Raw genomic sequence first — 16,676 nt, forward strand, 5'->3', positions numbered from 1 at the left:
AACTATATGTGTGAATTAAGGCTTTTGGGTTTTTATTTTGCTTTGCCAGGAGAGTTTACTTTAAAATAACCCTTCTGTGATAAATAGCATAAATTTATCTGGTACTCTATATATTAAGGCAAGTAAAGTCTGCCCTTGTTCATCTCTGTTGAGATCAACTTCAGTTTAGGGGATGTTTGCTCTTGTAAAGTGTTGTCTGTGTCTTCTACACTTTAAAAGTAAATGTTTTGTTAGTAGTAGTTGCTCCTCCGGTCACTATTCCATTTTAGCCAATTGGATTATTTCTCCAATATGTAACTGTCCTTTAAATCCAGGACAAAATACTTTCCTTTTTTTGTGAACTCAAAACTTTTATAGTATCTACTATTTTACCTCTAGATAGAAGTAGTGGGAATGTATTGGCTAGTTTTCCCCCTCACTTATTTGAATGACACTTAGGAATATAGTCTACATCTGTGGGCTTATGTTAATTTCAGAGAATTGATTGTATATCACTTTTTGTTCTAAAATTTAAATATTTACAAATTTATTATTATTTATTGTAAATGATTAACATATCAATAAGTAAATACGTGAACATTTTTTCAAGAGATTATGAGAATTTTTTTCAAATATTTTCTTGCTACATTTCAGCCCTAAGTATTACTAAGCATCTTGAATTTCTGTACCTGCTAATGAAACACAGACAGTTCTGAGGTTAAACACGACAAATGTTTTGTACTTTAATCTATATTAAGAACATGTTTAGACTGGAAATGATTCAGTCATGACTTAGAGAGGATATGAAACAATATGATGTATATCAAAGCTGAATTCTCATTAGGTATGTTCCTGTTTTTAAACAAAACCATAGAAGTGAAAATAATTAAATTATGAAAACACTGATTAAAATTTTCACATTACTAAATAAAAACAACTCTAATTTATCTACCATTTTGTCTCTCTTCCCACATGGACTGTAAATTAGACGGGAATTTTGTCATTGTTTCTTTGCACAGTGACTGGTATGTCATCTGACGTAAAAGGTGCTCAGTAAATTTTTGTAGCATAAAGGTTTCAAAAGCATTTTATTGTTAATTTTCTCAGACACTGGGGTGGGGGGTGACTGGGGGCAGACATGTGAGCCCTGACTTTTCAAGATCTCATAAAAGATGATGGTTTGTAAAGAATGGTTGATAAAATAGCAACTTATTTTAGGAAGGAATAAAGGTAAAACCCATTTACAGCCTCAAAAATACTTTGTGCTTTATTTCTTGCTTGCTGAAAAGAAACAAGTAGTTTTTATTTCTGAATGTCATCTCAAATGAAGTATAAAATGTTTGAAACCAAAAAAGCTATCCCGTGGATTTTCTAAGATTAACATGACCTCAGAGGAGCTAACTGTAGTACTAAATATAGTGCTAAATTTATGTGTTAAACTCAGCAACACGAATATTAGTTTATGCCGAGTGCTATATTCACATGGAAAACCTAGATAAAAGACTTGATATAAGACAATGTCTAGCATTTATTTACATCCTAATTTGCAATTCAGATATTTATAAAATTGCATATTATTAGACAACTTTCTTTATGACTATTGATTGGCACTAATACTTCCAATATCATCCATGGTAAAAGATGGGAGATAAGATCTTTTACTACATGACTGCATAAGTATAACAAGGCAAATAAATTAAGCACTTGTCTGTAGTAAGTTATGTTTGCAAAGTGCTTGATCCATAGAGGTACATAATATACGCCATTTTTTGAAGGAGCTAACAAATGTCAACATATATCTTTTATTTTAGCCAAATACAATCCTAATTCTCCTTTCCCCATTATACAGACACCTGTACTCAACACACAGAAATATCATTTATCAACTTGTTTGTCCCTAGAAACAAAGGAAGTGGTGGTACTATTCCCTTGCCATAATCATGAAACTCCTGTTCATTTAAATCACGTCTGGAATTTGTTTTGCATAAGCATGATTTCCCTATCTATTCTGAGTAGCAGTTCAAATAACTAAAAAACAAAACACGTTTTTTTTTAAGGCAACAAAGGTAACCTCCGACACAACACATTTTCTCTGTCACTCATCAACTCATATCTGTCACTTGTTCCACTTTCAGAGATTTGCTGATTCCCTGAAAGGCAGATGTTTCCTGTCATCTCTCATGTCTGCGACACCGCCAATGTCCTGCTTATTTAGAATAATAGCAATTTTTTCACAACCAACTTCCTGAATTCTTCTTGTAACAAATAACAGTTAGTGTTTAATATACTTACACAGGTAAGAACATTTTCTTAGTACATTTCTTTGTGGTTCAAAACAGGCTCCAGAACTTCCTGTCTCTATGTGTCTTCAAAAAAAACCTAATAGTTCTTTCATTTTAAATTTAAAACTCAGGTAAAATCCCATTTAAAACCATGAGACATTAACTGTACCTGTTTCAATTTGACCCCTAATTATTGCATCTCTTAAATGCTATTTCTAGTTTTGTCTTACAACTGACTCCTAAGTATTTTCCTGTCAGACCTATGTAGATCACAATGGGATATGTTAAAGTTGGTCACTATTAGGCATTTAAAGATCATAAATGCCAAACATAATTCCATTGATCTCTAGCAAAGTTTTTATTTTCTTGTAGGATTGGTCTTTTTTCCATCTCTAAAAGTTGCACTTGATTTGTGAATCCCCTGAGCTGTACATGTCATGTTTTCATGTCTAAACAATAACTAAAACCACACAAGGACCCTCAGCGGTATTAAATAAAGTGGAAGTGATGCTAGGCTTTGTGAAGTCATTAGCAAAAGAGTCAGTTCTGAAGAGTCATACGTGGTGAGCAAGATTTAGACTATATTGCAGTATGAATAATTCCAGGAGTGCACTAATGCTTTTTAACTCCCTCCTCCCTCCAGCACGAGTTTTGTTTCTGATTCCCTCCTCTGTTTCAGTATTGGCTATCCACCAGTCATTGTAACCTGTGATATCAAGAAGAAACTAAAATTGATTTGGTACTGTGCAATCACAATAAAGGTTAAAACATTTTTTTCTGGGATCAATTTAAATGTTGTAAAGAAAAAGCTAAGTCAAATCAAGATTCAGTCACTGGAATCTAATAACTGATTATTACGTACATATAATTAACATTTTTTGCTGACTAAATTTTAATAGAGATAATTAGCTTCTTTAAAATTCTACTAGACATAGTGCACTTTTATTTCTAAATTCAAAAAGATGACACTCTTATTAACTGATGTCATATTTTACCTTAAAGAGGCTTCATCTTAGAATAACTTACTCTTTTTGTACTGTTTTCTGTGTGGCATTTTTAAACACATAAACTTGTCTGCGTTTACAAATAATAATATGATAACTTAATGCTTTAATATAAAATTATATGCAGTGTGTAAATATTATTTGTTATAACATTTATTGAAAACTTTGAAATAAGAAATGTCTTTACTTTCTAAATAGCTATTTTGCTATCTTACAAATGTCTTTTATTTATAGTAAGATGAAATAAAACTCCCTAAAAATTCCGGATATGAATAAAACTTTTTGGAAAGTATGAGGGATAGTTTATGAGATTCCAAATATTTCAAATTGCTCCATAGTTTCCTTCTAAAATCAATAGAGTAAAATCATATTGCAACTTCTTACTCAGGGTAAGAGGCAAATAGAAAAGCCTGCATTGAGTTCAGCAGGTGCTAACATGATTGAGGTCAGGAATTAGCTAGGCCACTCACTGTCAAGTCCCTGTTTTACCAAAAATGCTTCAAAAAAAGACCAAATATTGTGAATCTTCAAAGTAATTCATAATTGTTAAAAACTTAAACTTCATATACTGCCATTTAAAGAATAAATATCTGAATTAATTCATCTGAGAAAAAAATTCTAAAATGTCAGTATATAAAAATATTATTTGGACTTCTGCTTTTGGCCAAGGTAGGGTAATACAGAGCAGCATTGCTTTCCAGACTAAAGGACAAGGAAGGCCTATGTATGGGCTCCATAAGTGGAAGACACAGAACTAGGTGTCCAGGAACTCTAAGGTGGCTACAGTTCATAGGACAGGCATCTTAGAAGAAAGGGCTGAACAAAGAACTCTGGAGCTCTTCTGAGATCCCTCATGAGTATTGAGAAAAATATTCATCAATGCATGTGTATTAGGCTAAGGATTACAGGAAATGCCACCTACCATGTATACAGAGCCAACGGCGTATGCCTGTTCCTACCAGCGACACTAGTAAAAACTTCATTTCAAATGGGCCATTGAGTAGAGTATTTGGAAATGGCTTCCCTCAGTAGTGTTCAACAATCAGCCTTAGATTAAACGCTGTTCTTGTCCTATTTAGCACCCCCAAAACAAAAATGGTCAGTTTCTGAATTTAAGATTGTCATAAATGTATAAAAGAAAGAATATTTAACCCAAGATGAAGAGGCAACTTAATTTAAACTGACCAATGACCAGCACAGACATTAGAAGTAGCAGACAAGGACATTAAAATATTGCTATAATTGCATTGTGTGTGGTGGAATGAGATGGACATCATTACCTTAGGTACATGTATGAAGACATGAATGGTGTGACTCTACTTTGTGTACAATCAGAGAAATGAAAACTTGTGCTTCATTTGTGTACTATGAATCAAAATGCATTCTGCTGTCATGAAAACCAATTCGAATAAATAAATAAATTAATTAATTAATTAATTAAAAATTGCACTGTGTACGTTCAAAATATTAATTATAGACTTAGAAAATAAAAAGAAGATATAGTTTCAATTTTCATTGGTGAAAATGATAATAGCAGAGATTAAAAACACACTAAATGGCCAGGCATCATGGTGCATACCTGTAATCCTAGCAGCTTGGGAGGCTGGAGCAGGAGGATCGTGAATTCAAAGCCAGCCTCAGCAATTTATCAAGGCCCTAAGCAAATTAGTGAGACTCTGTCTCTAAATAAAATACAAAAGGTGGGGGCAGGAATGTGGCTCAGTGGTAAAGTAACCCTGGGTTCAATTCCTAGTACCAAACACACACACACACACACACACACACACACACACGATGGGATTAACAGCACATTAGACACTGCTGAGAAAAGATGATAAACTTGAAGATAGAGCAGTAGAAATTAACCAAACTGAAATAGACTAGGTTATTCTAAAACTCATATGGAACTACAAAACAACTTTGAGAAGAAAACTAAAGTTGAAGAGCTAGCATAATCTAATTTCAAGGCATATAAAAAGCTACAGTAATTAAAAGAGTGTGCCATTGGTGTAAGAAAGACAAATAAACTGGACAGAATAAATCCCCCAGACAGACTAACGTGTGTTAGTCTAACAGACTAACAGAATGGATTTTGATGAAGGTTCAAAGTCAATTTAGTGGAGAAAGGATATTATATTCAATAAGTGTTGTTGGAATATCTCCATATACACATGCAAAAAAAGAATATATAATACTCACACTCTATGCAAAAATTAACTTAAAACAAGTCATTGACCTTCATGTGAAATATACAATGGTTTGGATTTATAAGAAAATACAGGAGAAAATCTTTATTTGGCAATAATTTCTTAGATGCAACATGAAAATCATTGAGTTTTTAAAAAGTCAAAAATTATATAAACTAAATAAACTAAAATGAAACATGTGAGGAGGAAGGTGCCTCCATGTTCTTTTCCTTTAAGGGACTGGAAGGTCCTGTGGGACACCTGGCATAGAGAGATTTGTACCTAGGAAGAAAACACTTTATTCAGATCTCTGCTGAGCCTATCTTCTTTGAGAGCCCTCCCAGGGAAATTTTAATTCAGATTAAAAACCTTTGCTTCAAAAAATACAGTTAGTAGATGGGTGCAGTGGCACATGCCTATAATCCCAGTGGCTTGACAGTCAGGAGGATTGTACTGACAGGAGGAATGCCCATTCAAAGCCAGGCTCCGCAATTTAGTGAGGTGCTGTTTGAAAATAAAAAAACTATTTAAAAATCTTGGAATGTGTCTCAGAGGTTATATGTGTGTGTGTGTATGTGTGTGTGTGAGTGTGTATACATATATATTATTTGTGTGTATACATATATATTATTTGTGCACATATATGATGCTTTGCAAATATAATCTCCTAGTAGAGTGTGTGTGTATACAACTGGGAGATTATATTTGCAAAGCATCATATATGTGCACAAATAATATATATAACGAAGGACTTGTACCCAGAATATATAAAGAACATTCAAAACTAAATTCATACAAAACCAAGCCTAACTAAAAACACTAACAAAGAAAGAGTATAGATGAAGTTTTGAACAGTCACTTCATAAAAGAGGTATACAGGTAAAAAATAATAACATGAAAAGCATTAGGAAAATGCAAATTAAAATAGCAATGAGATGCTTATTAGAAGGACCTAAATTAAAAAGACTGCCCATATCAAGTGTTGTCAAATATGTAAAAGAATTGTATCTGCAACTTACATGAATCAGATATTCACAGTCTCTCATGGTCTTCATCTTAAAATACATGTTTTCCCCTGCTCCCTGTTTAGTCCAATACTGTGCTCCTATCTGCATTCCTTAAGACCTGAGTGACCCATTCACTAAACTCCTAACCAAATCAACTTTAATACTAATAAAAATCTGAAATTGGTATTTAGTTTCTTATGATTTCCTAATATCTTGATATGGACTGTAGCAAACAAGTTTTGCAATGCAGATGTCCTGAAGAATGGTTAAGTGTTGGTATACATAATGTCATCTCTTTGATATTAAAAATCAATTAACTTCAGAAGAAAACGGGAAAATTAGAGGTGAAACAATAATAGTTGGAAATGCCACTTATACTTCTTTTTCAAATTAAACTAAAAATTAGATTCCTCCCTCAGTTTCCATGAGGTAACCATATAGTAAACTCTATCTCTAATGCTTTATCTAGCTACTAGCTAATTTCTTGGTAATGTATAGTGTCTAAAGAACTCTTGGGCTGTAACTTCAGAAACAATTTTAAGTTTGAATGATTTTCTTTTTTAATGGTAATTTCTACAGTCAAAATGAGAAGCTAGCTCCAACTTAACCCCTGTGGTACAATAATATTCCTACTAAATAACTGAAACAATAATAAAGCTGTACTTATTTATCACTCTGTACCTGAGCTTCTTCCTGTTGTTTTTTAAGCTGTTCGAGCATCTGCTGAAATTCCGCCTCCTTCTGTTCTGCCTCTTCCATTGTGGCCTGATTCTGTTCCTCGTAGGCCATGGCCACCACAGCCAGGATCAAATTCACCAAGTAAAAAGAGCCCAAGAAAATCACCAGGACAAAAAATATCATGTATGTTTTTCCAGCAGCACGTAATGTCTAGGGGAGAAAAGAGAAGTTTATCAGTATTTTAGAATAGGGTCCCTGAATAAAGATCTAATCATCACAATTAGAAATCAAGAGACAAATGCTTTTTAATATTCAATTTATTTTGATCAATTTTCTTTTGCTCCTAAAATATGCAAGCATACACACATACGAAAGTAATAATCAAATTATCAGAAGTTTGACCATAGTGCATCTGATATAAATACATTTCACATTAGTGCATCTTGGATATATATTTGAAGGGTGAATAAAGGAGGGTGATAGAACAACGGAGAACACTGGGCTCCTCACCCATAGTATCCTCCTCTAAATCTTCTAGAAGAGACACCTTTCTTCCTTCCTCTTTTAGCCTCAATTAATTATAGCTTTAATTTGAAAATTTTGTATAATTGACTTTGTAAAATCCTTTTACATGCTGTTTCTAATCTCCATGACTAGGTTATAAACTCCTCAAAGCTATGAGCCTTCTTTGCATTTGCTACAGCCCTTAGCAGAATGCCTTTTATATAAGCAACTCTCCATCTATCTAACTGACTGAGCAGTGAGGATTCTATGCACACTTACTTTATACCAGACCCTTTTATGTATTCCAGAGTATTTTAAACAAATATCCATACTTAAAATTTTATATATGTTCAAAAAAGATTCTATTCATGTTAATTTGGATCTTACCAACTGATAAAGGTTCTCCCAGTAGTCTTGAGTCATCAGACGGAATAAGGACAGAAAGGCCCAACTGAAGGTGTCAAAGCTTGTGTAGCCGTAGTTGGGGTTCCGGCCAGCCTTCACGCAGATGTATCCTTCTGGACACTGACTATGATAAAAAGGGTTGATAGTAAGGTCAGTACAGAAATTATATCAAGTTCAACCCATCTTGCTTTGTAGGAATTGTCATAACCTGGAATTACGGGCAATGGATTATTTTTTGCCTTCCACTTTAGAACACTTATGTGCCTGCTCACAGGGAAACTCATCAAATAAAAACCAGAATTACCAGGAAAACCAGAATCAAGTTAGGCATAAAGGAACCATATCTACAGACATTTAGAACTGCAGATCTTTGGCTCTGACACCATAATTATTCTTTACAAAGTGGCAATAACAAATAATTAAAAGCTAAATGTCGGAAAACATTCGAAGGGAGAGAAACCACTTAATTAATGGGCTATTTCAATTAGTTCTGTAGAATTATCTAAAATAAAATTTATGATTTATAATAATTCGAGTTTCACAGAAAAACTATGAGAATAGTACAGATCTCCCACATCCTCCATGCCCAGTTTCTAATATGGATACTTTATTATTAACTGAAGTCTAGACTTTATTTCTATTTCTTCAATTTTTCCTCAACATACTTTTTCTATTCCATATATCTTTTTAGTCTCCTCTTGGTTGTATAGTTTTTCAGACTTTCCTTGTCTTTGGCAAACTTGACAGTTTTGAGCACAAGTCAGGTATTTTATAGAATGTTCCAAGGTTAGGATTTATGACATGTTTATTTCATTATTATTTTGGTTATCGATTTTGGGGTGGAAAAATACAGAATAAAAGTACTATTATCCTCTCATCATGCTAAAAGCATGCACTTAATCAATGTCATTTGTCATTGTTGACAACATTGATCACCTGACAGGACATAGTGTTTGCTAGGTTTCTTCACTGTAAGTCTACTTTTTTTCTTTCACTTTTATACTACACTCTTTGGAATAAAGTCAGAATGTGCAGTCCACACTTAAAGAATGCACAGTTATGATCTCCTTAAAGGCAGTATATGCATAAAATTTATTTGGAATTCTGCATGGAATATTTGTCCATTATCACTTATTTATTTATTTGATTACTTATTCACATCAATTCATAGTCATGAATATTCATTTTATACTTTGAATTAAAATGTAATATTTACTTGCTCAATTTTTCAAACTTTGGTCATTACCAGCTTTTATTGTTGATATTTGTACCAGTCTGATATACCCATTGGCTGCATATTTTGTTTTTATTTATTTATTTTTTTCTTAGGACTTTTGTACTTCCTGACCTTACAAGATGCTATAGGTTCATTTTATTTTCCACACTAGTTCTTTAATTAACCATTTCTCCAAGGATTCCCATTTCCTTTTATTGGAGAACAGTATTAAAAACCAAGGTCAGATGTTAGCTGGGTGTTTGTTGCTACTAAGATCTCATTGCTTCTAGTGCTTCTTACCTCTCAGAACAAGGTCACATATATGCTAACTTGTGATGTATGCACACACACAAATACATAAATCATTTGTGTTAAGAGTAAGCTAAACTTGAGGTTATGCTCATGTCTCCAATTCAAATCCATTACCACAGGATCATTCTAGACTCCTCCCTTTATTTGAAATGTGTCACTGCAAAAGTGAGAAATCTGCCTCCTACTATCCACTATCCACTTGCTTAATTGTTCTATGCCAGTACACATGCATAGTAGTTTTAGGATTATCAGTTCATACCACCAAGAGCAATGACTTTATCCACTAGAGTACTGTTCCTTGGCCCTTTATTCTCACAGACCCTGTTCATTTCTAGAGTGACTTGGGATAGCACATTATTATGCCACTTCCTTTAGTCAAATGGTTTCATACATTCATAATATATTTAAATAGTCTTTTCATATTTATTATTTCATCCTGGGATCCCTAAACATTACAAAGGATTTTTTAAAATGATTTGTGTATGTTAAGGTTTACTCTTTGTTCTGTGAGTTTTGGCAAATGCATAATGTTTTTTATTCACCATTACAGTCATAAAATACTTTCTCTACCCTCAAAATCCCACATGCTTCACTTACTCACTTACTTAACCCTTAAGCATGAACCCCTATAAACACTGATTTTGTTCTCATCTGTACTGTTCTCTTTTCCAAAATGTCAATATATTTGGAATCATATCATGTATGTTTATCAGGTTGGCTTTCTTTAAACACAGAAGCATGCATTCAGATTCATTAAAGTCTTTTTTTTTTTTTTGTCTTGATAGCTCATTTTTAAAATCACTGAATATGTCACTGTATGTAACAATAATGTATTTATTCATTCATATATTAAAAGATATCCAGATCGCTTCCAGGTTTTAGTGATTATGAACACAACTGTTATAAATATTCACTTACAGGTTTGGTATAGATATGTCATTATATTGGGTGGCTGAAAATCTAATAGTGCAGTTTTCTGATCATCTGGTAAAAATTGTGATTATTTTGTGAGACTCCACCAAACTCTTTTGCATTCCCACTAGCAATAAGGGAGAATTCCTGTTATTCTGCATCCACAAGTTGGTACACCAAGAAGTTGATATTGCCAGTATTTTGGAGATTTTAGTCACTGTAATATGTATACAATGGAAACTCATAGATGTTTAAATTTGTAGTTGCCTACTAATAAATAATGTTGACCATCTTTTTGTATTTTACTAGCCATCTGTATATATACTTTGGTGAGTTGTATGTTCAGGATGTTTTTGTCATTTTTGAATTGGGTTATTTATTTCCTCGTTATTGAGTTTAAGAGTTTCTTTGTATATTTTGAGTGTAGGTCCTTTATCAGATTTGGGTTTTGTAAATATTTTCTTCTATCATGTGCTTTGTCTCTTCATTTTCTTAAGAATGTGTTTGCAGAACAGAAGATTCTAACTTTAATAAAGTCAATTTATCACCTTTTTTATTTCATGGACTGTGCTAATTGGTTATATATTTAATAACCAATCTCAAATTTATGTAGATTCTCCTATATTTTCTTTAAAAAGTTTTATATCTTACACTTAAATGCATAATCTATTTTGAGTAAGTTTTGTTGCAGATATATGTTCTGTTTTAGTTTTGTTTCTTTAATTTGTTCTAGCATCATTGGTTGAAAAGATTTTGTTTACTCTATTGAATTACATTTGCTTGCTTCTTTGTCAAAAAATTGGTTGACTATATTTTTACATGACTATTTTTGGGTTTTGGGTTCTGTTTCATTGATCTATATACCAGTTATTTTTTTTTAACCAATAGTATGTTATTTTTATTACTGTGACCTTATATGAAGTCTTGAAACTGGGTAGATATTTTTAGAATTTTGACATTTAACAATAGAGTGACTATCAATTTTACCATGCAAATTTCTTAACCCATAGTAGGTATTTATTAAAGAGAAGTGATTATTATGTTTTCATAGGAATAAAATATGCATTAACTAGCCTTATCCAAACATTTATCTAGTCTTTTGAGTTAACCATAATAATAAATAATAGCATTAGTTACAATCCTATTATAAGCTTATGATATTATAAATTGTAATGCTTATGATAGAGCCTGTTCTAGTACAAATGCTTTATGTATATTAAATAAATATTCATCACAACAACTTTAAGAGTGGACTATATTACTCTTCCAAGTTTAGAGATATATAAATTGAAGTAACCAAGAGTTTAGTACACTTGCAAGTTCAAAGAACTTGCAGACTGTGGAGTTAGAATTTGAACCTAGAATCCATGCTCTTATCTATTACATTCATGTACCAAAACTGTCAGGAAAAAAAATTCCCCAAAGCTCTATCTATAGGACTAATATGTACTTCCATTGATGCTCTTAGATTTTATGACCACACCAATTTTCTGTTCTAAGATGCCCTAAAATATGTTCAAGTTTTATGGCCTCTGAGTCACCTACTATTTGTTTTTCTTGCTTTTAAAACATTATCTGTCTTGATTTAAAATTAATTTTTCGTACTTTTGGGAAAATATGTTAAATGTGAGAGATTAGAAGGATGACTAAGATATCAAAGGATCTCTCATTGCAGAATGTAACCAAATAGAAGTAGTTTTCTGGCTCAGACTTGGACATACCTTTGGCTCTTTGCTCAAAGATTCATGCGATTTTAAGAATACCTGAATTTTCAAGGCATTTTTCTTGAAACATATGGCATCCTAAAGACATACTCTTTTCTGAATTTTTTTTTTTTTTTTTTTTTGCCACAACAAAACTTACTTCATCAGTACAAACGCACATTAACAAAAATGTGCCCACCTTGTGTTCTTTTCCTCTGCTTCCTAAATAATCCTGATGGGTTTACAGAAAAAGCTGACTCTGGGCCTTTCACTCATTGGAGAAATACATTAGGTACATCCTGAGTGTACATTCTGGAGAAAACATCTTTATCCAAAGGAATGATTTTTCAAAGGCTGTGAGTTTAGGGTCAATGGTAATTCAGAAAGTCACACAAGGCCCTTGCTAGGTAGACATGCTCTCATTATTTATATGTAAATATCCTTTTGTATTTTTTCCTGACTTTCATTTTCTTTTTGTTTTGTTTTCTTTCTTTCTTTTCATAAGATTCGACATCTTTTTCTTTTAAAGAATTGTACTCCTTACCCTGCATCTGAGCCATTTCCACAGAGTAAAGGATCTTTTTGTCCATCCAAAACATAAAAGTGACCTGTTAATATAAAAAATAAACTCTTTTCATTTCATCAGTCATACTCACACTAAATAAAATCCCCAAATTTGTTTCAGTTATTTTCTACATGCTCATTAATGTACTTAACCAGACTCCTAAAGCACAAGCAGTAAAATCAAGAAATCAATAAATGGGATGAATCCAAATTAAAAAGTTTTTTCTCATCAAAGGAAACAATCAAGAACATGAAGAGAGAGCCTACAGAATTGGAGAAACTCTTTACCACACACACATCAGATAGAGCACTAATCTTCAGGATATATGAAGAACTTAAAAAAAAAAAAACACCAAAAAACTCCAAATAACCCAATCAATAAATGGGCAAAGGAACTGAATAGACACTTCACAGAAGAAGAAATACAATGGTCAACAAATATATGAAAAAAAATGTTTAAAATTTCTATCGATTAAAGAAATACAATTTAAAATACACAGAGATTCTATCTCATTCCAGTCAGAATGGCAGTTCTCAAGAATACAAGTAACAATAAATGTTGGCGGGGATTTGGGGAAAAGTGTACACTCATACATTGCTGGTGGGACTGCAAATTGGTGTGGCCACTATGGAAAGCAGTATGGAGATTCCTCAGAAACCTTGGAATGGAACCACTGTTTGACCCATTTATCCTGCTCCTCAGTTTATACCCAAAGGACTTAAACTCAGCATACCAAGTGATGCAGGTGCATCAATGTTTATAGCAGCTCAATTCACAATAGCTAAACTCTGATGCCCTTAAACAGATGAATGGATAAAGCCAAACCCCCCAAACCAAAGGCCAAATGTTTTCTCTGATAAGTGGATGCTAATTCATAATGGAGGGTGATGGGGAAGAATGAAAAAAACTTTGGATTGTGCAGAAAGGTGTGAGGGGAAGGGATGGGTTGTGGAGATGGGAAGGACAGTGGAATGAGATGGACATTATTATCCTATATACATGTATGATTACACTTCTGGTGTGACTCTACACTATATTCAGCCAGAGGAATGAAAAGTTGTGCTCCATTTGTGTACAATGTGTCAAAATGCATTCTACTGTCATGTATTAGAATAAGGTTTTTAAGAAAGTACCTTCACAAAATCTCAACTATCTATAGTTGCAAACTCATTGAGCAACACTAAGGTTAACATATGTGGTAATACTTCTTACTGTCATCTCCAATGTAATCTTTCCAATTAAATGTGCTCATTGTGACATTAACAAATGTCCCATTTGAATCCATTGTGCCATTGAAGTAGGAAGTGGTGTTGGTTTCAAAGGCAGAATCATTTGGGGGCCATTGCAAACATTTATTCCTCAGGTTGCCCATGAACAGCTGCAGTCCAATTAGAGCAAACACGCTCAGACAGAACACAGTCAGAATCATGACATCTGAGAGCTTCTTCACTGACTGGATCAGGGCCCCCACGATGGTCTTCAGACCTGAGAAGAAATAACTCAATTGAGGAAGAGTGTCATAAACCATGATTTTTTTTCTCACAAGCTGCACACATTCCTATTTCCCCACAAAATATTGCTTGGCCATGTACACACCAAAGCTTTATGGACAGCCTTATGATCTGGAAAGTAGATGTAGCGCAGACTTTCAATATGAACAGTGTGCTTTCTGGAGGTTCAAAATTAAAGTTAAAGTATATAGGCAGGAAGTTTTGCTTGTGCGGTTTTATGTGCTGCCATATAAAAGACAAAGTTGCAGTTTTGTTTTTCCTTTCGGATTCTGTGTTTCATGAGGCTATTTCCCTCCAACCCATTGTTTACACTAGCCTCCAAGTAGCAGTGATTTAGAGGAGAAAAGAATTTTAAGATACAGAAATCCCATGCAATGTGGATGCTTTTCCATATAATCTTTTCTCCTTTATCAAAGAAGATCTATTTTTGAAATAGATCTGCAGTGAATGGTAAAATACAAATCAGTAAGCCATGGTAGCAAAGCTTCATCAGAATGCAAGAGACAAAACTTTGCATCATATGCAAGAGAGAGAAGTGGGTGGGGGACAGAGAGAGCACAAAACCAGTAATATCTTTTTTTTTTTTTTCAGTAGATGTCTCATGCAAATTTTTGTTAAACTCAAAGGCTGACTTTACAAAGAAGCAGAAATTACTAAAATGTTAGGAAATAAACTGACATTGAAACATTATTTGGCATTCCTTAATGTAACCAATGAGCAATAAGCAACAAGGTTAATTGCATACATTTGATATCAACCTGAATATTATTGTAGTGTATATAAAGTCAGCCTCGGTGTTTAACCTAGCTCTCACCTGGAATCACTGAAATAGTTTTCAATGCTCGGAGAACTCTGAATGTTCTCAATGCTGAGACATTGCCCAGGTCCACAAACTCTGTCACATATCTGTAATAGGGGAGTTCACACACAAACACAATAACACACAAGAAAAGTTGGAGATATAAGGGGCCTATCACCTTACACCAGTTTCTTCTTACCTGGAATTACAGAAATAGTTTTCAGAGCTCGCAAGACTCTGAAAGTTCGAAGAGCTGAAACATTGCCTAGGCTTACAAATTCTGTTACATACCTGTAGAATTAAATCAGAGTTACTGATAGTTTTGGAAAATTTCATACTAAAGAAATAATTAATGCTGGATTTGGCATATATAGCCCCTTGAGTTAAATAAACAGAATTGCCATAGACCTCAGGGTGGCATCTGCTGAAGGGTGCCTTTAAGGAAAAAAAATTGTTGTTTTATTTCTGTGTAGGTTTCACTAATATGGATACTTCTGTTTGCAAAACCAATCAAAGTACAGTTGTAGCTATTAAATTTTAGTCAATGAATAACTTCATTTTGATGAAGATAAATACTGTGACATCAGAGTAATTCCATTTATTGCTCATTTAGTAAATCTATTTACCTTGCAATATGTATTCTCAAAATACATGAGGCATATAGCTAACTTGACTAACGTGAAAGCTCTACATTCATGATATGTCTCAATATCCTGGTTTATGCTGTAACTATTGCCATTCCTTTGAAATTATAATTTTGAAAATTACTCACGCCATCACAATGACACTGAAATCCAGCCAGTTCCATGGATCACGAAGGAATGTAAAATCTTCTAAACAAAACCCTCTTGCCAAGATTTTTATAAATGACTCAAAGGTATAGATCCCAGTGAATGTGTACCTAGGAAAAGCATCCAAACCAAAATTCATAATTTAATTTGAACTGCTAAAACACATGTTTTCAAGTATATGAAATCCTTCTTGTATGTGTGTGGTTTTTTTTCAATTCACTAAACTTTTATTCTGGATTTCTATGTCAAAGAATCTTCTAGTCTAATTAATCTTATTGGACTAAGTAAAAGGTTAAAGTGAAGAGAAAACATATTCTTCAGGCATCTGTTCTTGTTATACTTTTTGGATTTTAGAAAAACAGTTTCATGTATTTTGTGGATAATCAATAGGCTTGATTCTCTAGAACAGAAATGTCTAACAGAAATATAATGTAAGCCACAAAGGTGATGTGCTATTTCCCAGTGGCCAAATTACAAAGTCAGAAGGAGCAAGTGAACTTAATTTCCATGTTATATTTTGATGAAATCAATATATCCGAAATATCATCATTTCAAAGGTAAAGCTAGCCAAATTCAATAGCAACATGAGGCTGATGACTCCTTCATTGGACAGAACTCTATAGGCAACATAGCTTGGATTCACTTGTATGAAAATGTTTCTATTCAAATTTCATGATGATTAGATTCATTTAGATTTATTTTATGTGTCTTTATATGGAAAATATACTTCATTTTTTTGTCATTAAGGGTCAGGCATAATTATAAAACTACCCACCTCTCCTGTCTCTTTTTATCTCACCACATATAATTGTTTGTATAATA

General features: G+C 33.2%; 1 protein-coding gene across 5 annotated transcripts in view; it reads right to left on the reverse strand.

Annotated features, from left to right (window-relative positions):
* The window catches only part of LOC107136895 (sodium channel protein type 1 subunit alpha), a 939,664-nt gene that overhangs the window by 49,383 nt on the left and 873,605 nt on the right, over positions 1-16,676 (reverse strand). For 3 of the 5 annotated variants that reach the window (XM_048812402.1, XM_048812401.1, XM_048812399.1), the window contains exons 5-10: positions 15,836-15,964; positions 15,079-15,170; positions 13,966-14,238; positions 12,733-12,796; positions 8,028-8,169; positions 7,140-7,346 (exon numbers count right to left, since the gene is read on the reverse strand). In XM_048812402.1, coding sequence (XP_048668359.1) covers positions 7,140-7,346; positions 8,028-8,169; positions 12,733-12,796; positions 13,966-14,238; positions 15,079-15,170; positions 15,836-15,964 — 907 coding nt within the window. Of the gene's footprint in view, positions 1-7,139; positions 7,347-8,027; positions 8,170-12,732; positions 12,797-13,965; positions 14,239-15,078; positions 15,171-15,262; positions 15,355-15,835; positions 15,965-16,676 lie in introns of all 5 variants that reach the window. The other 2 variants (XM_048812403.1, XM_048812400.1) reach the window with 1 other exon arrangement.

The sequence above is a fragment of the Marmota marmota genome, unplaced genomic scaffold (genome assembly GCF_001458135.2).
Source record: "Marmota marmota marmota unplaced genomic scaffold, marMar, whole genome shotgun sequence".
Classification (NCBI taxonomy): domain Eukaryota; kingdom Metazoa; phylum Chordata; class Mammalia; order Rodentia; family Sciuridae; genus Marmota; species Marmota marmota.